Source organism: Cucurbita pepo, chromosome LG01 (genome assembly GCF_002806865.2).
Source record: "Cucurbita pepo subsp. pepo cultivar mu-cu-16 chromosome LG01, ASM280686v2, whole genome shotgun sequence".
Taxonomy (NCBI): domain Eukaryota; kingdom Viridiplantae; phylum Streptophyta; class Magnoliopsida; order Cucurbitales; family Cucurbitaceae; genus Cucurbita; species Cucurbita pepo.
Window position 1 is genome coordinate 2,537,649 of NC_036638.1, and position 20,737 is coordinate 2,558,385.

General features: G+C 35.8%; 4 protein-coding genes across 5 annotated transcripts in view; 3 read left to right on the plus strand and 1 right to left on the minus strand.

Moving 5' to 3' along the window:
- The window catches only part of LOC111796123 (SART-1 family protein DOT2), a 9,741-nt gene extending 5,872 nt beyond the window's left edge, over positions 1 to 3,869 (minus strand). The window contains exons 1-2 of the mRNA XM_023678822.1: positions 3,604 to 3,869; positions 2,083 to 3,044 (exon numbers count right to left, since the gene is read on the minus strand). Of these exons, the coding sequence (XP_023534590.1) occupies positions 2,083 to 3,002 (920 nt within the window). The 5' untranslated portion in view covers positions 3,003 to 3,044; positions 3,604 to 3,869. The remainder of the gene's footprint in view (positions 1 to 2,082; positions 3,045 to 3,603) is intronic.
- Positions 3,870 to 4,493: 624 nt separating this feature from the next.
- Positions 4,494 to 8,300, plus strand: LOC111781391 (protein disulfide-isomerase SCO2). Its single transcript, XM_023661953.1, has 3 exons — positions 4,494 to 5,118; positions 5,518 to 5,644; positions 8,013 to 8,300. The coding sequence occupies exons 1-3, from the start codon at positions 4,690 to 4,692 to the stop codon at positions 8,084 to 8,086; spliced, it is 630 nt and encodes a 209-aa protein (XP_023517721.1). The 5' UTR covers positions 4,494 to 4,689; the 3' UTR covers positions 8,087 to 8,300.
- A 930-nt stretch (positions 8,301 to 9,230) lies between these two features.
- Positions 9,231 to 19,942, plus strand: LOC111787442 (protein CHROMATIN REMODELING 25-like). 2 transcript variants are annotated; one of them, XM_023667407.1, is made up of 21 exons: positions 9,231 to 9,531; positions 10,150 to 10,530; positions 10,795 to 10,881; positions 10,972 to 11,212; positions 11,299 to 11,424; positions 11,499 to 11,555; positions 11,714 to 11,800; positions 13,703 to 13,798; positions 13,920 to 13,970; positions 16,020 to 16,094; positions 16,198 to 16,284; positions 16,596 to 16,687; positions 16,798 to 16,930; positions 17,267 to 17,386; positions 17,509 to 17,622; positions 17,735 to 17,818; positions 17,936 to 18,013; positions 18,114 to 18,172; positions 18,793 to 18,973; positions 19,054 to 19,152; positions 19,479 to 19,942. In XM_023667407.1, exons 1-21 carry the CDS (start codon positions 9,344 to 9,346, stop codon positions 19,839 to 19,841), a joined length of 2,799 nt encoding a protein of 932 aa, XP_023523175.1. In that variant the 5' UTR covers positions 9,231 to 9,343; the 3' UTR covers positions 19,842 to 19,942. The 2 variants fall into 2 exon arrangements, with proteins under 2 accessions (XP_023523175.1, XP_023523184.1); XM_023667416.1 differs by lacking the exon at positions 13,920 to 13,970 and adding an exon at positions 15,334 to 15,384.
- On the plus strand, positions 14,137 to 14,715 carry LOC111787456 (protein CHROMATIN REMODELING 25-like). Its single transcript, XM_023667427.1, has 3 exons — positions 14,137 to 14,372; positions 14,459 to 14,584; positions 14,682 to 14,715. The coding sequence occupies exons 1-3, from the start codon at positions 14,202 to 14,204 to the stop codon at positions 14,685 to 14,687; spliced, it is 303 nt and encodes a 100-aa protein (XP_023523195.1). The 5' UTR covers positions 14,137 to 14,201; the 3' UTR covers positions 14,688 to 14,715.
- Positions 19,943 to 20,737: the final 795 nt, after the last annotated feature.

The window sequence follows — 20,737 nt, forward strand, 5'->3', positions numbered from 1 at the left end:
AAAAAAAAAAAAAAAAAAAAAAAAAAAAAAAAAAAAAAAAAAAAAAAAAAAAAAAACTCTAAACCATATATTATAAATTTATAAGGAAAGAAATATCCACAGAGCATCATAGCATCTAAGATAATCATACAACCCTATGTCCAAGTGAGCATAGTATGTTGGCCAGTTTGCTACATGCAATCACAGTGATCAATGCAAGGACGAGGTATCCAGGACAGAATGAAACAACAGAACTGCATGTCCTTGAAGGATAAGGATGAGAGATCCAATTCTTGAATTCTTGAACTTCACCAACTGATTGGGGACAGAAAACTATGAATTTGCAAGGAAAACAACATACATCGCAAACACAAGAGTGATGTGAAATTGAGCAAGCGGGAATTATAAAAAAAAGTACGCAAAGGTAGTGTCCCATTGGTTTCAAGAGACAATAGGGTGTGGAATCAAAATGGGACAGAAACAGGATATGAATGGAATCAGTTACATTTTTTGGCCGGATTCTTTTTTATAAGAAAGATCAAGGAAATTTATTCTACAAAACAAACAAGCATAAACTAAGGGCCTGAGCCTGGGTAGAGAGTACCCTCCCCCCATCAAAAGAAAAAAGAAAAAGAAAGCTACACCAAAAGAGTCTTCCAGTCACTATAATCAACAAGACTGATTTTTTTTTTACCAGTCATAAAGTGAATATCATAATCATTGAATGGAATCCTTTCCTTTTAAGTAGGTACCTATAAGAATGGAATGAAATCGACTAATCAATCTCATATGACCATTGCCTGCTCCTACATAATTTGGCACTGAAAAACTCTAAGAAAACTAATTTCTTGATAGATGGCCAACTCGCCCATCGTTTTAAACACATGACACTGGAAATAATGGCCATGTGTTGATAATATAACGGTTTATCCTTTTCTCTCCAAAAAAAAAAAAAAAAAAAAAAAAACCATTCTCTTAAAGAGGATGCCTTTTACAGAAACAATATATATGCCTAATGTGATATGATAATCTTGATAAATGGATACATATTGTTATATGCACCTTCCATATGTGGTGTTTGATTTATTAGTTGATATATCATATATGAAATAAAGTACAACATACATTCAATTGTATTCAGCAATATTACAAAAGTTTGGTTGTGTCATGGTCTTTTATTTTATATAGGAGGTTATGTAATAACCGATCAAAACCATAAAAACCCATAACTTATGGATCCCTTGTCTCCAGAATTTGATTCAAGCTGACATGTGCTAGAATTTAATCATGAAAGATGCCTGATCTCAATATGTATTTTGGTGTGCCCATCACAAGACCTTTTTGGTATTCACAATCTATTATTGATTAACCACGACTGAGTATTTCATAGACATCCTTGGTGAGGGTTTTGTCTTCCCCGCCTGAATTTACATCACTTGCTTTGCCATTTATTTTCTTTTAAAATAACTACCTATAGTCATCTTTTCAATAATAAATGATTTTGGTCCGGCTCAAAAGTTTAGAAGGAAGTAAAAGCCTTGGGCCATCGACATTACTTATAAACAAATCAACAAGCAATGTAACTATATCATAAACACTTTTCAAGCTAAGGTAAAGATTTCTCTAAATAGAATAAAACAAATATCAAATACAATTGCATACATTCAAGTTTAATCTACCCAAGGAAATATTATTATCAGATTACAATAACTGAGTGAAATCTAGAAGGCATCACAGTCAAATTTTGCAGGAGCCCACTTCATTTTTTGTTATTACCTACTCGTGCACACAATTGATAATACATTAACACAAAAAAAAAAAAAAAAAAAAAAAAAAAAAAAAAAAAAAAAAAAAAAAAAAAAAAANAAAAGAAAAAAAAAAGGTGAGTATAAGTTTAAGCAACCTAAGGAAAATATTATTATCAGATTATAAAGAAATAACGAAAAACTGAGTGAAATCCGGAAGGTATCAAAATCAAATTTTGCAGGAACACACTTCAGGATTCATTATTACCTAATCTATGCACATGCTTCATATTCAGATACATATACACAAAAAAAAAAAACATATATATAGAAAGCAAAAGGGTGAGTATCTACTCACGTCCGAATGCGCTCCTCAAGCATAGCTGAAGAAGACTGAGCTCCAACTTTCAACCCATCAGAATTTTCTTCACCTCCCAAATGCTGGACTGCATTCCCTTGATCAACACCTCTGTCCCTGTTATCCTCGCCATCACTTTCTAGCATATAATCCTTAGCCCCATGTGCAATCCAATCAATTCTTTCTTCATCATTTTTGCCGCCAATTCCTTCTTTATCTCGTAATTTCTCCTTGTTTTGATCTCCTTTCTTATCATCCACCAAATTTTTCTCTTTTCCTCTTTCCTTATCAATGTTCCGATAGCTTTCTTTCTCCTCTTGATCTCTGCGTTTCTCTCTCCCCTTCTCCCTTTCATTTTCATTTGATCGGTCCTTGTCCTTCTCCTTCTTCTTCCTATCCCTATCTCTTTCCCTTTCCCTTTCCCTATCTCTGTCTTTCTCCTTTCCCCTCTCTTTGTCTTGTCCTCGAACATTATCCTTCTCCAATTCTCTCTCCCTTCCCCGCTCTTTATCCTTTCCTCGATCTTTTCTATCTCTCTCTCTCTCATATTCTTTCTCCTTGTAAACCTCTCTGTCATAATCTTTGTCTTTAACTTTCTTCTCCCTAGTCCTTTCTTTATCATGCTCATCCCTGTCTTCCTTCCTCCTTTCACGAATATGAACTCGATCCCTTTCTGAATCTTTTACCTCTTTCTCCTTTTCCTTCGATGCATCATCACTACGTCTCTTAGATCGATCTCGATCTTTACTTCTATGGTCTTTTTCCTCCCCTCGACTACTCTTCCGATGATCCTCACTCCGATGCTTGCTTGACTTTTCTGCTCCACTATAACCAAAGTCATCCTGTCCTTCCCCACGATCTCTTGCCTCATGACCATTTCTCTCATCATGTTCAGGTACAGATGACCCATCCGCGTCCATTTGCAATTATTTAATAGCTTGCCTCTAAATCTCAGTTAACACCTAAAAAGAATAAGTTATACGGAAAGATGATATACAGAATAGATAATTGGAGCAAACTATGTCAACCACTAAAGCTAAATTTAGGAAAGCATTAGGCATCAGTTCAAGCAAGTAAAGAATGAGCAAGAGTTCCAACTTCCAATTGTTAAATACGAGAAGAGATACAGACTGAATTCAAAATTAAAACGAAGCTCGTGCTAAGAACAAATAAAAAAAATTAGATGATTAATTTTGCCTATCTAAACCCTGGATATATGAACGATAATATTCCCATAACCATAACCCACCACCCGCATCCCCCCCAGAAAAAAAAAAAAAAAAAAAAAAAAAAAAAAAAAAAAAAAAAAAAAAAAAAAAAAAAAAAAAAAAANAAAAAAAAAGTGAATTCCAAAAGGAAAGGGGGAAAAAGCTCCAGACTAGAATAATGTAAGCCACGAAATCTTTCGTTAAAAACAGTGAATCGGTGATACTATGAGGCGGTGGAAATCTCCGTAGGAAACAAGTACGGTAGGCATACAAAATAACAAATGAAGTAGGGATGAACGAGGGAAATGGTTACCACAGCAAAACTGGAAGCTGGAAGGCAATGTTGATGAAGAAGCTAGATACAAAGTTCGGAGAAATAAGCTCACAAATCGATGATGATGAAGAAATCGGAAGTCGAGAGCAAAAAGAAGAGGCTGCAGCGACGATGCAGCAGTGGCTGATTGTGGCGTGCGCAATTCTGACCGGAGGAACTCGAAGCAGCACAGAAGGGCGGAGAAGAAACAAATACTTCCTTTGATCCGATTCAATAACCGACCCGGTAATTTGGATCCGGGATTTTGGGCTTTTTTAAAAAAAAATAAATAAATAAATATTAAGACCGACCAAAATTTTGTTCGGCTCCATCTTTAATTAAAATTTCGCTAAATGAATAAAAATATCAATAAACTTGTATTTTATATTTAAAATATTTTTAAATTTTCAAAAATTTTAATAATTAACTTTCAAAATAATTCAGTATTTATTTCAAAAATATTTTTTTATTTTTAATAATTTTTTAAAATATTCTTAAAACTTAAATTTTTTATTAATATTCTTAAAACTTAAATTTTTTATTAATATTCTTCAATTCTTTTAAAAAAATTTAAAAATATTCTTTGAGTACCTATAAAATTTTAAAAGTATAATTAACCGTCCTATAAATAAAAATTTTAAAAAAATTATATGGATGAAATCATTTATTAATTTATTGATGATTAAATTTTTTTTAATGTTATTTTTAAAAATTCATAAATACTTTTTAAAAATTCATAAATATTTTTTAAAAATGTGAATCAACATATATTTTTTTTTATTTTGATAAAAAAAAATTAGAGGCCTGTTTTAATTTTTTTTCTTTTTTAAATTATTTTTAAAAATTTTAAAAAATTTAAAAAATGGAAGAGTATTAGCGAAGGTGGAAGGTTTATCAAACCCAATAAAACCTCTGGTTTGTGGTCCCCAGTTGGTCTTCACCTCGAATGCAATCCTCCATCACCACCTGCCCACTCCACTGCCTATGAACACGACGGTGGCCACAATCCATAATTTCCCTCCGCCGTCAGACAGTTCCGTTCATTGATAGAAGCTAAACAATCCGATTGACTTCAACGTTCGGGTAATGTTCGCCGTAAACCCCACTTCCCTTTTCTTCCCTTCCAATCCCACCGCTACACGTCAACAATCCATCTCTCTCTCCCCTTCCCTCCGCCGCAGCTGTGCCGCTGCCGGCGACGCCTCGGTCGGTCCTTCATTTTCTCGGCTGTTCAATTTCCCGTCTGTTTCTGCCACCGACGCAACCGGCGGCTTTCGACTCGGACAAGAGTACGACGGCGGAGCTTCCTCCGGCTCTGTTGATGGAGTGGGGAGGTCGGGTAGCGGAAATGGTAGCGTCAAAGCAAACGCCATGGAGAAAAAATGGTCGCGGGATAGAGAGAGTTACTTGGTCGATAGTAGCGAGGTTCTTCCTCTTCCTATGACTTATCCGGATTCTTCCCCTGTCACGCCTGAGGAGATTGACCGACGGCTTCAGTGCGATCCCCAAGTGGAGGTCAGTAATTCGCATCATAACTTTTGATATAGTTCTTCTCAATTCAAACTTGCGCTTCTGGTGCTTTTACTTTTTCCTAATTCTGCATATCGTTGAAAGCGATTTGCAGTGGCTTCCCTGTTATGTGCCCTAGAACGTATGTTCTTGACTCATTTGAGAGGTTGCTTTGAATTGCTTTAGAAAACGACTTGTTACATTGATTCAATTATCTGGAAACTGGAGATTTACTTGTTACAGTTGAAGTATTGATATTATCAACGACCTTAGCATGCTTTAGCTGAGTTTATCTCCTCAAAATTAGGCTGCATTGGTGGGTTTAATGCCCTTTCCAACCTCACAAATATGCCAGTTATCTCCGTTTTGGAGTTTTGGATTTGAAGCCATTCTTGTAAATTGTAGGATTGTAAAGAAGTGGTGTATGAATGGACCGGGAAGTGCCGCAGTTGCCAGGGGTCTGGATTTGTTAGCTATTATAACAAAAAGGGAAGAGAGATCACTTGCAAATGTATTCCTTGCCTTGGAGTTGGTATTCCTTCTTCTTCTTCTTCTTCTTCTTCTTCATGTTCCATTTTTCCTAAGGGAACGAACACATAATGCAAATAGTAGTGTCTTGCAATGTTGTATTGTTGGAGTTTTACTGCTTCTTATCATGAAAACAAAACACTTTCATGTTAATATTCTTCTCGAGTTCAACCAACATGTAGGGGGAGAGATTTGATCCTCTAATCTCAGGATCGAGGATATATACCCTAACCAGTTGAGTTCTGCTCAGGTTGATGTTAATGTCCTTATTTAGATTGAAGTTTTGTCAATCAATAGTTATTGCTTGCTATCTTCATTGACGTGTTTTTGGCATTGACAACTATGAGCATGATATACCCTAATCAGTTGAGTTATGCTTAGGTTGATGCTAATGTCTTTATTTAAATCGGCATTTTGTCTATCAATAGTTATTGCTTGCTATCTTCATTGACGTGCTTTTGGCATTGACAACTATGAGCATGATATACCCTAATCAGTTGAGTTATGCTTAGGTTGATGCTAATGTCCTTATTTAAATCGGCATTTTGTCTATCAATAGTTATTGCTTGCTATCTTCATTGACGTGCTTTTGGCATTGACAACTATGAGCATGATATACCCTAATCAGTTGAGTTATGCTTAGGTTGATGCTAATGTCCTTATTTAAATCGGCATTTTGTCTATCAATAGTTATTGCTTGCTATCTTCATTGACGTGCTTTTGGCATTGACAACTATGAGCATGATATACCCTAATCAGTTGAGTTATGCTTAGGTTGATGCTAATGTCCTTATTTAAATCGGCATTTTGTCTATCAATAGTTATTGCTTGCTATCTTCATTGACGTGCTTTTGGCATTGACAACTATGAGCATGATATACCCTAATCAGTTGAGTTATGCTTAGGTTGATGCTAATGTCCTTATTTAAATCGGCATTTTGTCTATCAATAGTTATTGCTTGCTATCTTCATTGACGTGCTTTTGGCATTGACAACTATGAGCATGATATACCCTAATCAGTTGAGTTATGCTTAGGTTGATGCTAATGTCCTTATTTAAATCGGCATTTTGTCTATCAATAGTTATTGCTTGCTATCTTCATTGACGTGCTTTTGGCATTGACAACTATGAGCATGATATACCCTAATCAGTTGAGTTATGCTTAGGTTGATGCTAATGTCCTTATTTAAATCGGCATTTTGTCTATCAATAGTTATTGCTTGCTATCTTCATTGACGTGCTTTTGGCATTGACAACTATGAGCATGATATACCCTAATCAGTTGAGTTATGCTTAGGTTGATGCTAATGTCCTTATTTAAATCGGCATTTTGTCTATCAATAGTTATTGCTTGCTATCTTCATTGACGTGCTTTTGGCATTGACAACTATGAGCATGATATACCCTAATCAGTTGAGTTATGCTTAGGTTGATGCTAATGTCCTTATTTAAATCGGCGTTTTGTCAATCAATAGTTATTGCTTGCTATCTTCATTGACGTGCTTTTGGCATTGACAACTATGAGCATGATATACCCTAATCAGTTGAGTCCTTATATATTGACGTTTTGTCAACCAACCATTATTGCTTGCTATCTTCATTGTCGTACTTTTGGTATTAACAACTATGAGTATGATATACGCTAATAAGTTGAGTTATGCTCAGTTGACGTTAATGTCCTTATTTAGATTGACGTTTTGTCAATCAACCGTTATGACTTGTTATCTTCAATGACGTACTTTTGGCATTGCCAACTACGAGCATGACCGTAGGAGTCCAAATGAAAATCCTAGGAATTTCTGCTCATCATTGAATTTCTTTGATAAAATGATAGCTACAATGGTCTACTTTCTGTTTAGATCAGGGACTTCGATCATTCTGGTTTTAAATTTGTCTCAGACAATAGGAACTTCTGTTACAAATGATGCTTCTTCTTCACCAACTAGAAACTCTTTTACACTTCTAATGAAAAATTCATGTTTTTTACAACACAAAAACATTTCCTCGTAACTAATGTCGGATTCACTTATACATCCAACAAATTTTCATTGTATGCTCTGATTCTTGCTTTTCATTTCAATGCATTTTCTTCCTTCATATCAATACAATTTCTCCAACCTCTTGATGCTTACCAAACCAACATCTTGACAATATTGTCTAGTAACTTTGAGGACATGACATGATGGCTGCCTTTCCAATCCAAAGAAATGTACCTAATGGATAATTCTCCCATTTTTGTGGGCACTCGCTCCTTTTATATGTCCTTGTATTCTTTCATTTTCGCTCGTTAAACATTCGGTTATTCGTGCTGATTTTCGGAACCTAAATCTTGGATCAAATTTGCCTCTTCTGGTTGTTTGCAATTCTGCAGGGTATGTGCAGAAGATAACAGCTCGAAAGGACATTGAACTAATGGAGGATTTGGATAATGGAAAACCATTGTGATGTGATTCATTGCATTATTTGCTCTCTGTTTTGGAAAATAGTACCTCTCTAACTTCTTCACCCCTGAGGAGTTGTAATTTTTCACACACAGATTAGCCTTTGTATTGATAATAGGCAACATAGACAACTGAGAGAATGTTGGACTGCTAAGCAAACACTGGCGAAATAAAAGTACTGCAAATTTAGCAGTGAGCTTCGGCCTTGTTCTTCACTATCTTTAGCATTGTTAAGTCTTGATTCTCTGTTACAATCCTGCAAAGAGTTTGTTCTAGATACTATTTTTCAAGTAAACTTATATTTATGTATATTACGGATAGAGATTCAACCTCGAGAGAAGGCTTTCGAACCTCGAGAGAAGGCTATCCAACCTCGAGAGAAGGTTACTAATGTTTTAATGGTCGAACTCAAGTTAACAGTTTAGGTAGATTTTTACTTTTAATCTTTGAAGTTACTTAGAAGTTATAAGTGAATAATTGGTAATTATTCCGATTGTATGTAAAAGATACTCTTACGAGTTCTATTGGCAACTATTTTTTTCAGAATAATCTATTTTTCATACCAAATTTGGAATTTTTCGGTCATCCATTCGAGTTTGGTTAATTCTACGAGACACTTATAACTTAAGTTTTTTTTTTTTTTTTTTTCAATTTAAAGGGAGACACTGTAAATAATACATTGGCTGGTTGAATTATGCTCGTATCAATCACCGTTTGGGTTCTGTTAGTAGACAATTTTGAAATGTTTTCGCTTAAGAAGCTATAAAGTAAATATGCGTACAGGTCAAAATATACATAACTGAGCGATAATTAACATACAAGCTTCTTTGAGGTCGGAGTGAAATGCCTTCAGAAGTTACCGTTCGAACAAAACTATTTGGATAAGATATAGGTGCTCGAGTGATGTTTCCGACAACTTTGCCGGAATCACCAAATGGAATATCTTTCCTATTTTGTCCCTTATCAATGTTGATCATTTCAATCATTCACCCCCACTATTGTTTTAACTTTAAAGAAAAAAAGAAAGCATCAAAAGGGTAATACTGACAATTGACCGCAGTTCAGGGATACATTCGGTAATTCCTTAAGTCAAATCCAGCTCGACTGCAATATAAAGCCGCCGCCTTTTGGCGCCAAAATCAGAATTTTGAACCGATACCAATTGCTGCTCCGTCGCCGGGAGAAACTTTCTACATTTCGAGATTGTGAAGAACAATCTCGGCTTCGGTTAGTTGAGCAAATTGATTGAGGAGTTTTTCTCATGGAAGACGAAGATGAGATTGTCCCAGCCTCTGATATTAGCGATTCAGGCGACGACTACACCGACATTAATGATGAAGGGTCTGAAGACGGGAACGAGGACGGCGAAGAGGAAGAGGAGCAATCTTCCAGCCTTTCTCCTTCATCCGATGAGGATCTAAAATCGAAAAACGTCGATGCTCTCTTGAGGTATAATTCCCTAGTCCATCTTTTTAGAATTCTAGGGCGCTTTTTTCCCCCCTTTCAGCTATTGATTTTTAGTTAATGCGAATGCTAAAGATACCTTAGGGTTCAAAGTAAGCTAAAGAATTAGCCTGCAGGGCTCCGATTGAACTAGATTAATTGGTTTCAGAAGAAGGGAAAGAGAAAAGAACTTGAGAGTTTTTGCTCTCGGAAACTGGTTGATTTTGTTTCCACATGCACGTAGTGGTCGATCATGATATACCCAATGTCTAATTTCTTTGTTCCCCGGAATGCTGTCTCCTGAATTATGAAATTTCGATATTTGGAAATCAATGATTCTAAATATTAAACTTCTTATTACATTAGATGAAAACTTAAATAATGAAATATTCGAGGAGCTGAGTTCTAAGCTGCAGAGTTCTTCAGGATGAAGTATGATAGAGCAAAAAATAAGGCTCTATCTAACAACTTCTACTTCTACAGATTCAGTACTGCACTTTTATTGCCTTTTTATTTTTGGGTTAGGGTTCTTGGACACTGGCCACACATTTAGTGGCTCTTTTCCATTTTGAACTTCTATTAATTTGAAAATTACAAATCAGTCTTGTGACTATATCCTACCAGAGGTAACCTGGTCGTGAGAAGACAATCGCTACTCCCAAGAGTTCTCTCAGTGGCAGAAGGCGCAGCAGTCTGTAGAAAACCTTTTAAGCCTCCATGCTCAAGTGGATATGATGAAAGAAACAACCAGCTTGCACATCGACTGTGGGCACGAAAACGATTTGTCCCTTGGGGCTCGTCAAGACCAGTGTCACCTGTAATTTCTTATAACTTATTTGTCCCAAAAATTGCTGAGAAAGATGTAGTGGAGGAGAATGTGACTCTACCACCTGGGATCGATCCTTTGGTCTTGTGGCAACCTGAAGACTCTGAGCTCGATGTCACTAATTTAACATCAATCATAGTAGATCCAGTGCTAGTTCGTTTCCTCCGCCCTCATCAGAGGTATCATTTCTGATTTATTTTGCAGTATGTTTCAGTAGATGTTCCGAATCAATAGTGTATAAAATTCTCACGACCAAAACACAGATCTAGTCGAGCAGGACGACGTCTGTCTTTCTCATTGTGGTTCAGTTTTTAATCACGTAAAGCAACCAAAACCATTAAATAGAAAGAAAAGATGAATTGAACCTAGAAATTTCTTGGAAAATGTATCATGCAGTTTTATTGACTGTATTGACGAGATGAACATATTTAACTTTTTTGCAGAGAAGGTGTGCAGTTCATGTTTGAATGTGTTTCAGGGCTACATAAGGGGACAGACATATTTGGGTGCATTCTGGCAGATGATATGGGGTTAGTCTTCCTCTCTCTCAAACATATAATCAAAACACAAAATCAATTATCTCTCACATCTTTAAAGGCGTGTCTGTAATGATTCTGCAGTTTGGGAAAGACATTGCAGTCGATCACCTTACTTTATACCCTTCTTTGTCAAGGGTTCGATGGAAAGCCAATGGTTAAAAAGGCTATCATTGTTACACCTACCAGTCTTGTGAGTAATTGGGAGGCTGAAATTAAGAAGTGGGTTGGAGAAAGGGTTCACCTTATTGCTCTCTGTGAAAGTTCCAGAGAGGATGTTGTCACTAGCATCGACAACTTTGTACATCCCAAGAGTACTTCACAGGTATATTTATGTGCTTATTCTGGGATATCTACAAACAATGTTTTATCTGGACTCGTTAAATTAAATTATGATTCATACATGCATAGGTGCTGATTATTTCATATGAGAAATTTCGTATGCATTCATCGAAGTTCAGCCAAAGTGAATCATGTGATTTAATCATATGTGATGAAGCTCACCGATTGAAGAATGATCAAACATTGACAAATCGGGTATAACATGTGTGCCCTCATTATTCTATTCCAGTTCTTTTTTATTTAGAATTGTTTCTATATCTCCTCTTTAGGCACTGGCTTCTTTGTTGTGCAGGCGTAGGATTTTGTTATCAGGAACTCCAATGCAGGTATTTTTTTTTTCTTTCCAAAAGAATTAAGAAACCAATTTCTTTATGTAGGCAATACTCATTTGCCTCAAATCCTTTTGAATCCTTAATTTTATGTACTGTTCTTCCTCTAGGCTTAACTTTTTCATTTTTTTAATATGCCCTTCACTCATCTACAGAATGATCTAGAAGAGTTCTTTGCCATGGTTAACTTTACCAACCCAGGAATTTTGGGTGATGTTACATATTTCCGTCGATATTATGAGGTGAGCTTACTTTTTTTTTNACACATTTAGTGGCTCTTTTCCATTTTGAACTTCTATTAATTTGAAAATTACAAATCAGTCTTGTGACTATATCCTACCAGAGGTAACCTGGTCGTGAGAAGACAATCGCTACTCCCAAGAGTTCTCTCAGTGGCAGAAGGCGCAGCAGTCTGTAGAAAACCTTTTAAGCCTCCATGCTCAAGTGGATATGATGAAAGAAACAACCAGCTTGCACATCGACTGTGGGCACGAAAACGATTTGTCCCTTGGGGCTCGTCAAGACCAGTGTCACCTGTAATTTCTTATAACTTATTTGTCCCAAAAATTGCTGAGAAAGATGTAGTGGAGGAGAATGTGACTCTACCACCTGGGATCGATCCTTTGGTCTTGTGGCAACCTGAAGACTCTGAGCTCGATGTCACTAATTTAACATCAATCATAGTAGATCCAGTGCTAGTTCGTTTCCTCCGCCCTCATCAGAGGTATCATTTCTGATTTATTTTGCAGTATGTTTCAGTAGATGTTCCGAATCAATAGTGTATAAAATTCTCACGACCAAAACACAGATCTAGTCGAGCAGGACGACGTCTGTCTTTCTCATTGTGGTTCAGTTTTTAATCACGTAAAGCAACCAAAACCATTAAATAGAAAGAAAAGATGAATTGAACCTAGAAATTTCTTGGAAAATGTATCATGCAGTTTTATTGACTGTATTGACGAGATGAACATATTTAACTTTTTTGCAGAGAAGGTGTGCAGTTCATGTTTGAATGTGTTTCAGGGCTACATAAGGGGACAGACATATTTGGGTGCATTCTGGCAGATGATATGGGGTTAGTCTTCCTCTCTCTCAAACATATAATCAAAACACAAAATCAATTATCTCTCACATCTTTAAAGGCGTGTCTGTAATGATTCTGCAGTTTGGGAAAGACATTGCAGTCGATCACCTTACTTTATACCCTTCTTTGTCAAGGGTTCGATGGAAAGCCAATGGTTAAAAAGGCTATCATTGTTACACCTACCAGTCTTGTGAGTAATTGGGAGGCTGAAATTAAGAAGTGGGTTGGAGAAAGGGTTCACCTTATTGCTCTCTGTGAAAGTTCCAGAGAGGATGTTGTCACTAGCATCGACAACTTTGTACATCCCAAGAGTACTTCACAGGTATATTTATGTGCTTATTCTGGGATATCTACAAACAATGTTTTATCTGGACTCGTTAAATTAAATTATGATTCATACATGCATAGGTGCTGATTATTTCATATGAGAAATTTCGTATGCATTCATCGAAGTTCAGCCAAAGTGAATCATGTGATTTAATCATATGTGATGAAGCTCACCGATTGAAGAATGATCAAACATTGACAAATCGGGTATAACATGTGTGCCCTCATTATTCTATTCCAGTTCTTTTTTATTTAGAATTGTTTCTATATCTCCTCTTTAGGCACTGGCTTCTTTGTTGTGCAGGCGTAGGATTTTGTTATCAGGAACTCCAATGCAGGTATTTTTTTTTTCTTTCCAAAAGAATTAAGAAACCAATTTCTTTATGTAGGCAATACTCATTTGCCTCAAATCCTTTTGAATCCTTAATTTTATGTACTGTTCTTCCTCTAGGCTTANGAATCCTGATTTTTCGTTGAAGTGACAAGCGAGAAAAAAAAAAACAATAAATTAGCCAATCAAGTGCGTGCACTTGTTTCAATAGGACATTGTGAACTTTAAGGATGACAGAAGTGGAAAGCTCCTTTTAACGAGGAGAAATATCAAGTTTTGCTAGGCCAATTCATATGAGTCCAGTGTTGGAATTTCTTCTTGTAATGGAGGCGTTCTTGATGTTTACTCTCTTGAAGTCTATAATTTTTTATGGTAAAAAACTTTCACCGACATTTTGTGAAGGCACCAATTATTTGTGGAAGAGAACCTACCGCTACAGAGGAAGAGAAAATGCTGGGTGCTCAACGCTCTACCGAACTAAGTGAAAAAGTTAATCAGGTAATCTCCTTTGTCAGAGGAGCCATGCGAAACTCTAAGCAATTAGATATACACATACTTGTTCACTTGACTTTTACACACTTCGTGTTCACTTAATTGCATTCCAAAATATTCTTGGCAGTTTATACTACGGAGGACCAATGCACTTTTATCAAATCACTTGCCACCAAAGGTACGCCATAATATTATCTATAACCAAGGTGAATCTTGGTATTGCTTATTTTGATCTTTTCCTTCTAATTCATANGTCTTCCTCTCTCTCAAACATATAATCAAAACACAAAATCAATTATCTCTCACATCTTTAAAGGCGTGTCTGTAATGATTCTGCAGTTTGGGAAAGACATTGCAGTCGATCACCTTACTTTATACCCTTCTTTGTCAAGGGTTCGATGGAAAGCCAATGGTTAAAAAGGCTATCATTGTTACACCTACCAGTCTTGTGAGTAATTGGGAGGCTGAAATTAAGAAGTGGGTTGGAGAAAGGGTTCACCTTATTGCTCTCTGTGAAAGTTCCAGAGAGGATGTTGTCACTAGCATCGACAACTTTGTACATCCCAAGAGTACTTCACAGGTATATTTATGTGCTTATTCTGGGATATCTACAAACAATGTTTTATCTGGACTCGTTAAATTAAATTATGATTCATACATGCATAGGTGCTGATTATTTCATATGAGAAATTTCGTATGCATTCATCGAAGTTCAGCCAAAGTGAATCATGTGATTTAATCATATGTGATGAAGCTCACCGATTGAAGAATGATCAAACATTGACAAATCGGGTATAACATGTGTGCCCTCATTATTCTATTCCAGTTCTTTTTTATTTAGAATTGTTTCTATATCTCCTCTTTAGGCACTGGCTTCTTTGTTGTGCAGGCGTAGGATTTTGTTATCAGGAACTCCAATGCAGGTATTTTTTTTTTCTTTCCAAAAGAATTAAGAAACCAATTTCTTTATGTAGGCAATACTCATTTGCCTCAAATCCTTTTGAATCCTTAATTTTATGTACTGTTCTTCCTCTAGGCTTAACTTTTTCATTTTTTTAATATGCCCTTCACTCATCTANAGAAAAAAAAAAACAATAAATTAGCCAATCAAGTGCGTGCACTTGTTTCAATAGGACATTGTGAACTTTAAGGATGACAGAAGTGGAAAGCTCCTTTTAACGAGGAGAAATATCAAGTTTTGCTAGGCCAATTCATATGAGTCCAGTGTTGGAATTTCTTCTTGTAATGGAGGCGTTCTTGATGTTTACTCTCTTGAAGTCTATAATTTTTTATGGTAAAAAACTTTCACCGACATTTTGTGAAGGCACCAATTATTTGTGGAAGAGAACCTACCGCTACAGAGGAAGAGAAAATGCTGGGTGCTCAACGCTCTACCGAACTAAGTGAAAAAGTTAATCAGGTAATCTCCTTTGTCAGAGGAGCCATGCGAAACTCTAAGCAATTAGATATACACATACTTGTTCACTTGACTTTTACACACTTCGTGTTCACTTAATTGCATTCCAAAATATTCTTGGCAGTTTATACTACGGAGGACCAATGCACTTTTATCAAATCACTTGCCACCAAAGGTACGCCATAATATTATCTATAACCAAGGTGAATCTTGGTATTGCTTATTTTGATCTTTTCCTTCTAATTCATAATTTTCTTCATCTGAACAATCTTTATCTAGTTTGATTGGTCTAGAGTTCTTGTATTTATAAAAAAGAAGCAAAACTCACTACAAAAGCTTGTTTAATTTCTTTTCTATTAAAGAGATCCATGTGTATTCATTATTTAAACATATTTATGAATAGGAAGACCATTCTTTTCTGTAATGTATGATAGATTATTAGTGATTGGTGTTAATTGCTATCAACTTTATCATTGTCTCTAGGAAAAGCTCTCTCATTAATGGAAGTGTTGATTTCTGTTTAGAGAAAAAAGGGATGCTATGGTTCTTTGTTTGGATGCAATCAAATCTGTTATTCGTGGTATTTTTGGTTGGAAAGGAGTAGAAGAGTTTTCCTCAAGGAAACTAGAGATTAGGAAGTTGTTCAGGGCTATGTTGCTTTTGGTTTCTCCTTTGGAGTTCTTCTGTTGGTAGTCCCTTGGAAGTTTTACATTTCACTTCTATTGACGAAATATTTGTTTCTTATTAAATGAACTAACCTTCATTTGGTAAACCAAAAGCTGTGTTATGTAAGCTTCTACTTTTTTGCAGATTGTTGAAGTCATTTGCTGCAAGTTGACTCCTCTCCAAGCAGACCTATATAACCATTTTGTACAGTCAAAAAATGTCAGCTCAGCGCCTGTTTTGTTTATTCATTTATCGAAGTAATTATTCTTATTGGTTGTTGCGTCTAACTATACTAGGGTTATATTTTGTGACGTCAATACAGGTTAAGCGAGCAATTACCGAAGAACTAAAGCAATCTAAGATTTTGGCCTATATAACTGCACTTAAGAAACTTTGTAATCATCCAAAGGTATGATGTACTTGAGTTCTAAGAGATATTTCTTTTATCAGACTCTGGTACACGGTAGATCTTTCTGGTTGGTTAATTAGATGATAATTCTGTTCATTTCTCTAAGACTTTCAACTTTTTCATTGTCGAGATTGAGGAGGCGGTTTGGCAAATTAAACTTGTAAAAGGTCTTCGGGTTTGATATCATAAGCTATTTACTTAGATATGTTTTGGATTGAGAGTATCTTATCCAATCTTCTCTCCCCGTCTTCCATTTTATTTCATCATAAATAAAATAATTATCAACCTCAGTGGATGATCTCTTATTGCAGCTTATATACGATACTATAAAAAGTGGGAGTCCCGGAACTTCGGGATTAGAGAGTTGTATTCGTTTTTTCCCTCCAGAGATGTTCTCTGGAAGGTAAGCTATGTTTCACTATCTCTCTCTCTACTGTATGCGTACAAATATATTAGATGCTGACTTGGGTTTCAAAGTGTTATCACTGACCGAGTAGTTTCTAATTTTGTTAGATCGGGTGCATGGACTGGTGGAGATGGGTCTTGGGTTGAGTTGTCAGGGAAAATGCACGTTCTAGCTAGGTTACTAGCCCATTTACGCCAGAGAACTGATGACCGCATTGTCCTTGTCTCAAACTACACTCAAGTAATTTCAAATACTTTGCTGACCTTTTTCGAATAAAATTCTATTCCCTTCCTCCGCCAAATGATTTCTTTCACATTTCTTGAATATTGTTGAATTGTATGTTGTAGTCACAAAGCCAGCTAAATTCATCTTTTAATTGCTTAAGGTTTCAAATATTTTGAATCAGGTCATGTTTCTGTCTTTGTGAAGAATAACTATTTGCCATTTGATACCCAAGATGAAATTTATTCGTCTGTTGCAATCTTTTAGCGTGATTTAGCAGTTAATTAACTTATCTGTCCATAGATAATAATAAATTCCATTCTTAGGGGACTGATTTAACTTTCATTATGCTAGACGCTGGATTTGTTTGCTCAACTATGTCGTGAAAGGAAATACCCATATTTAAGGCTTGATGGAAGCACATCAATCAGTAAAAGACAGAAGTTAGTCAACCGTTTTAATGACCTGTCAAAGGTATGCAGCCTTCATAAGATCTGCTTTGGTTTTCCTTTTCTATTCCCTGCTAACAAGACTTTGAAGAACTTTTATGTGAGGATAATATAGTGCTAAACCACCGCTACATCAATACTTTGCAGGATGAGTTTGTTTTTCTTTTGAGCAGTAAGGCTGGTGGATGTGGTCTAAATTTGATTGGTGGAAATCGGTTAGTTTTGTTTGACCCCGACTGGAACCCTGCAAATGATAAGCAAGTAATTAACTACTTCGAACCCCTGGTTTGGACTCGTTGAGTTCTATAATATGAATATACAGTATCCTTCTGATGTTTTCATTGTTTTCATCTGTCTTATCATACATGAATAGGCTGCTGCAAGAGTCTGGAGGGATGGGCAAAAGAAGAGAGTATTCATCTACAGATTTTTAAGCACCGGAACAATTGAAGAAAAGGTTCGAATACATTTCCAATCGGGCTAAAATGATCACCATTTTCACGCTTATATTTTTATGATATATGTTGTTAATACAGTTAAGAGTCCTTTTCTCATATATCCCAGTATTATATAGGTGTATCAGAGGCAAATGTCAAAAGAAGGGTTGCAAAAAGTTATTCAGCAGGAGTTAACAGATAATCTTACCGCGCAGGTTAAAAATTGCTTATTTTCTGATATTGATTGCAACACAAAATAAAATTTGCAATCTAAAAAGGCTCTTGGAATGTCCCTTTTCTCCCTTCATTTTTCAGGCAAACTTCCTTTCGTCTGAAGATCTACGTGATCTATTCTCATTCCATGGTGACGTCAGGTAATTAATATTACTATGATTTAGTTGCTCAAGATGTCACATTATGTTAGTTTCTCGTTTTCAATCTAAACCATTAACCAGTTTACACAAGAAGTCAGTATGCCGCCATGAATGATTAAACCTATTTCACTTGGATAGTGTGGAGGACATAAATGCACACAAATGAGTCTACTTGACCAAAGTTAATTAGTTGAGGCATATATTTTTCAACCAACAGGGTAGGTATTCAAATCTCTACTTAAAACTTTAATTAAGAAAACAAGAGAAAATTTTAGTGATGGAATGCGTGTTTTCTTTTTAGTCTCTGGCAATCGTTAATCAAACAGCTTGTCCTGTGATTAAAAAGGGTCGCCTCTTTCAGGCTTTCTCTATGCCCAACGTTAGTTTTGTTCTCTCACTATTTGAACTGCGGTTTATATGTTCTCAAATTAACCGCACAAGATTAAAAAAATTAAGATTTTTTATTTAAAGAGAAAAACCCACTAACAAAGTTTGTTCTTCCACTACTACATGAATTAGAAAATAATCACCAACAAAAACACACAAAATTCTTCCTTGCAAGTATAACCGACATTTACAAACATAGCCCCATAAAGAATATTGTCATTTTGAATACACAGGTCTGAAATCCATGAAAAAATGAATTGCACTCGGTGCCAAAATTGTAATGGTAGGCCCGAGGAGATGGACGAAGGCCCGTCCACGAGCAGAACTTGTCAGTCTGACCAAGTAACTTCTGACATTGGCGGATTTGCACAACTTGCTGGATGCTTGGACAAGCTGAAGAAATCAGAGCAACAGGTTGGTCACTTCTAATGAACGGAGGACAGAGTTTCTTCTAGTTGCCCTATTCAATTCACTTCTGCTTTTAAAATTTTCAGGTGGGGTCTCCTCTAGAAGAAGATTTAGCCAACTGGGGGCACCATTTTAACTCTACTACCGTGCCAGATACCATTTTGCAAGCTTCTGCTGGTGATGAGGTTTGACCTTTAACATATTTTATGAGCAAGCACAGATAGTTGGATGAATAAACCATTTTTCCATCATCTTTTTTATCTCCTAATATCATGATTTACTTATTTAAGACTGATTTTGTCATTAAGATATATTGAATGTAAAAAGATAAAATTTGGACATCGAAAATATATAGACTAAAATAGAATACGTTTTAAAATATAGAGACCAAATGATATTTTAGCCTACATTTTTTGAACCAACACAGCATGTTGGATGAATAAACCATTTTTCCATTATCCTTCTCTTCTTTCAAGACGTGTAATCTCGTGATTTACTTATCCTGCCTCAGGTTACATTTGTTTTCTCGAATCAAATCGATGGGAAACTTGTTCCTGTCGAATCGAAAACTAGCCCAAGGATGAAGGAAGCAGAAGGAAATGAGAAGAACTCCAAATTGAACCAAAACTCAAAGCAGAAACTATTATTAGTATCTCAACATAGAAAACCTTTACAATCCATTACTTCAAATGAAGATCTTAACAAAGGTACATTAACTTTTACTTCCAATGTCTTTCAAAGGGAAACCATGAAGCCTGTCAGAACTTCACTTGAAGGTTCAATGCATGTAACATTGAATCTCAAGCATTCTCTTGGAAATTATTTACCACAGAAAAGAATGTCTGATGCTGTTGAATATGATGATTTCGAGTAAAAGTTTTGTTTCCCTCTATGTGAACACGGGAGTCAAGAATAAACAATTACAAGTGTATACGTCAATTAATAGAAAATGCTAAAGGTTATTTGATCTGCATATTTCAACAACTTGAGTTTTCTGATTTGTTCTTCCATTCCTTCAACTCCTTTAAAGTTTATTATAATGGTCAATATTTGAAATTTTGACTCCATGGAGCCATTATGACATGGCTTCAAGACAGCAAAAATTTGCTGTTGGCAAACATGGGAGTCAAAATGCTCTAAACTTAGATCTCCTTAAGGTCACAAATCCATATCATCTCAATGACTTAGAGGGCAAGATATGGTAGAAATGTTAGATACCAAATATTGTAAAGCCGAATGGTCATGGTCAAGGTGTATATAAACCGAATCGAAACCCGTCATTATAAAATTGTAAAAAAGCAAGGTTGTTGACATCTTGTTTTAGATTCTCAATGCTTTTAACCAAAAGTAAACAAATGCCACAAAGGAGTTGATATCCTGTAGACATGAAATACTTAGAGCCAGCCAACAATTGATCTGCTCAATAAAAATTCACAGGGAAGAGAGTCTTTTTACACATTGTTTAAGTATTATTGCTTTGGCAGCACCCAAAGCATCCAAATTAAGAAACAAAGGCTTGATCTGACATAGTAAAATGAGCCTTGAACACCAATTTGTTTTTGATTGTGAGAAGGAAAAAGATGCACAAGATTCTTAATTTAGACCACAAAAAGACAAGTTTTGTTCACAAGATGGGAGACCAAAAGGGAGACATCGCCAATTAGACAAGTATTTAGGCATGAGGTTGGCACTACTTAGATCATGTCTTAAATAAAAATGATATAAACTAAGCAAAAAAAACAAGCCACAAGCTGTCAAAATCAAAGGCAT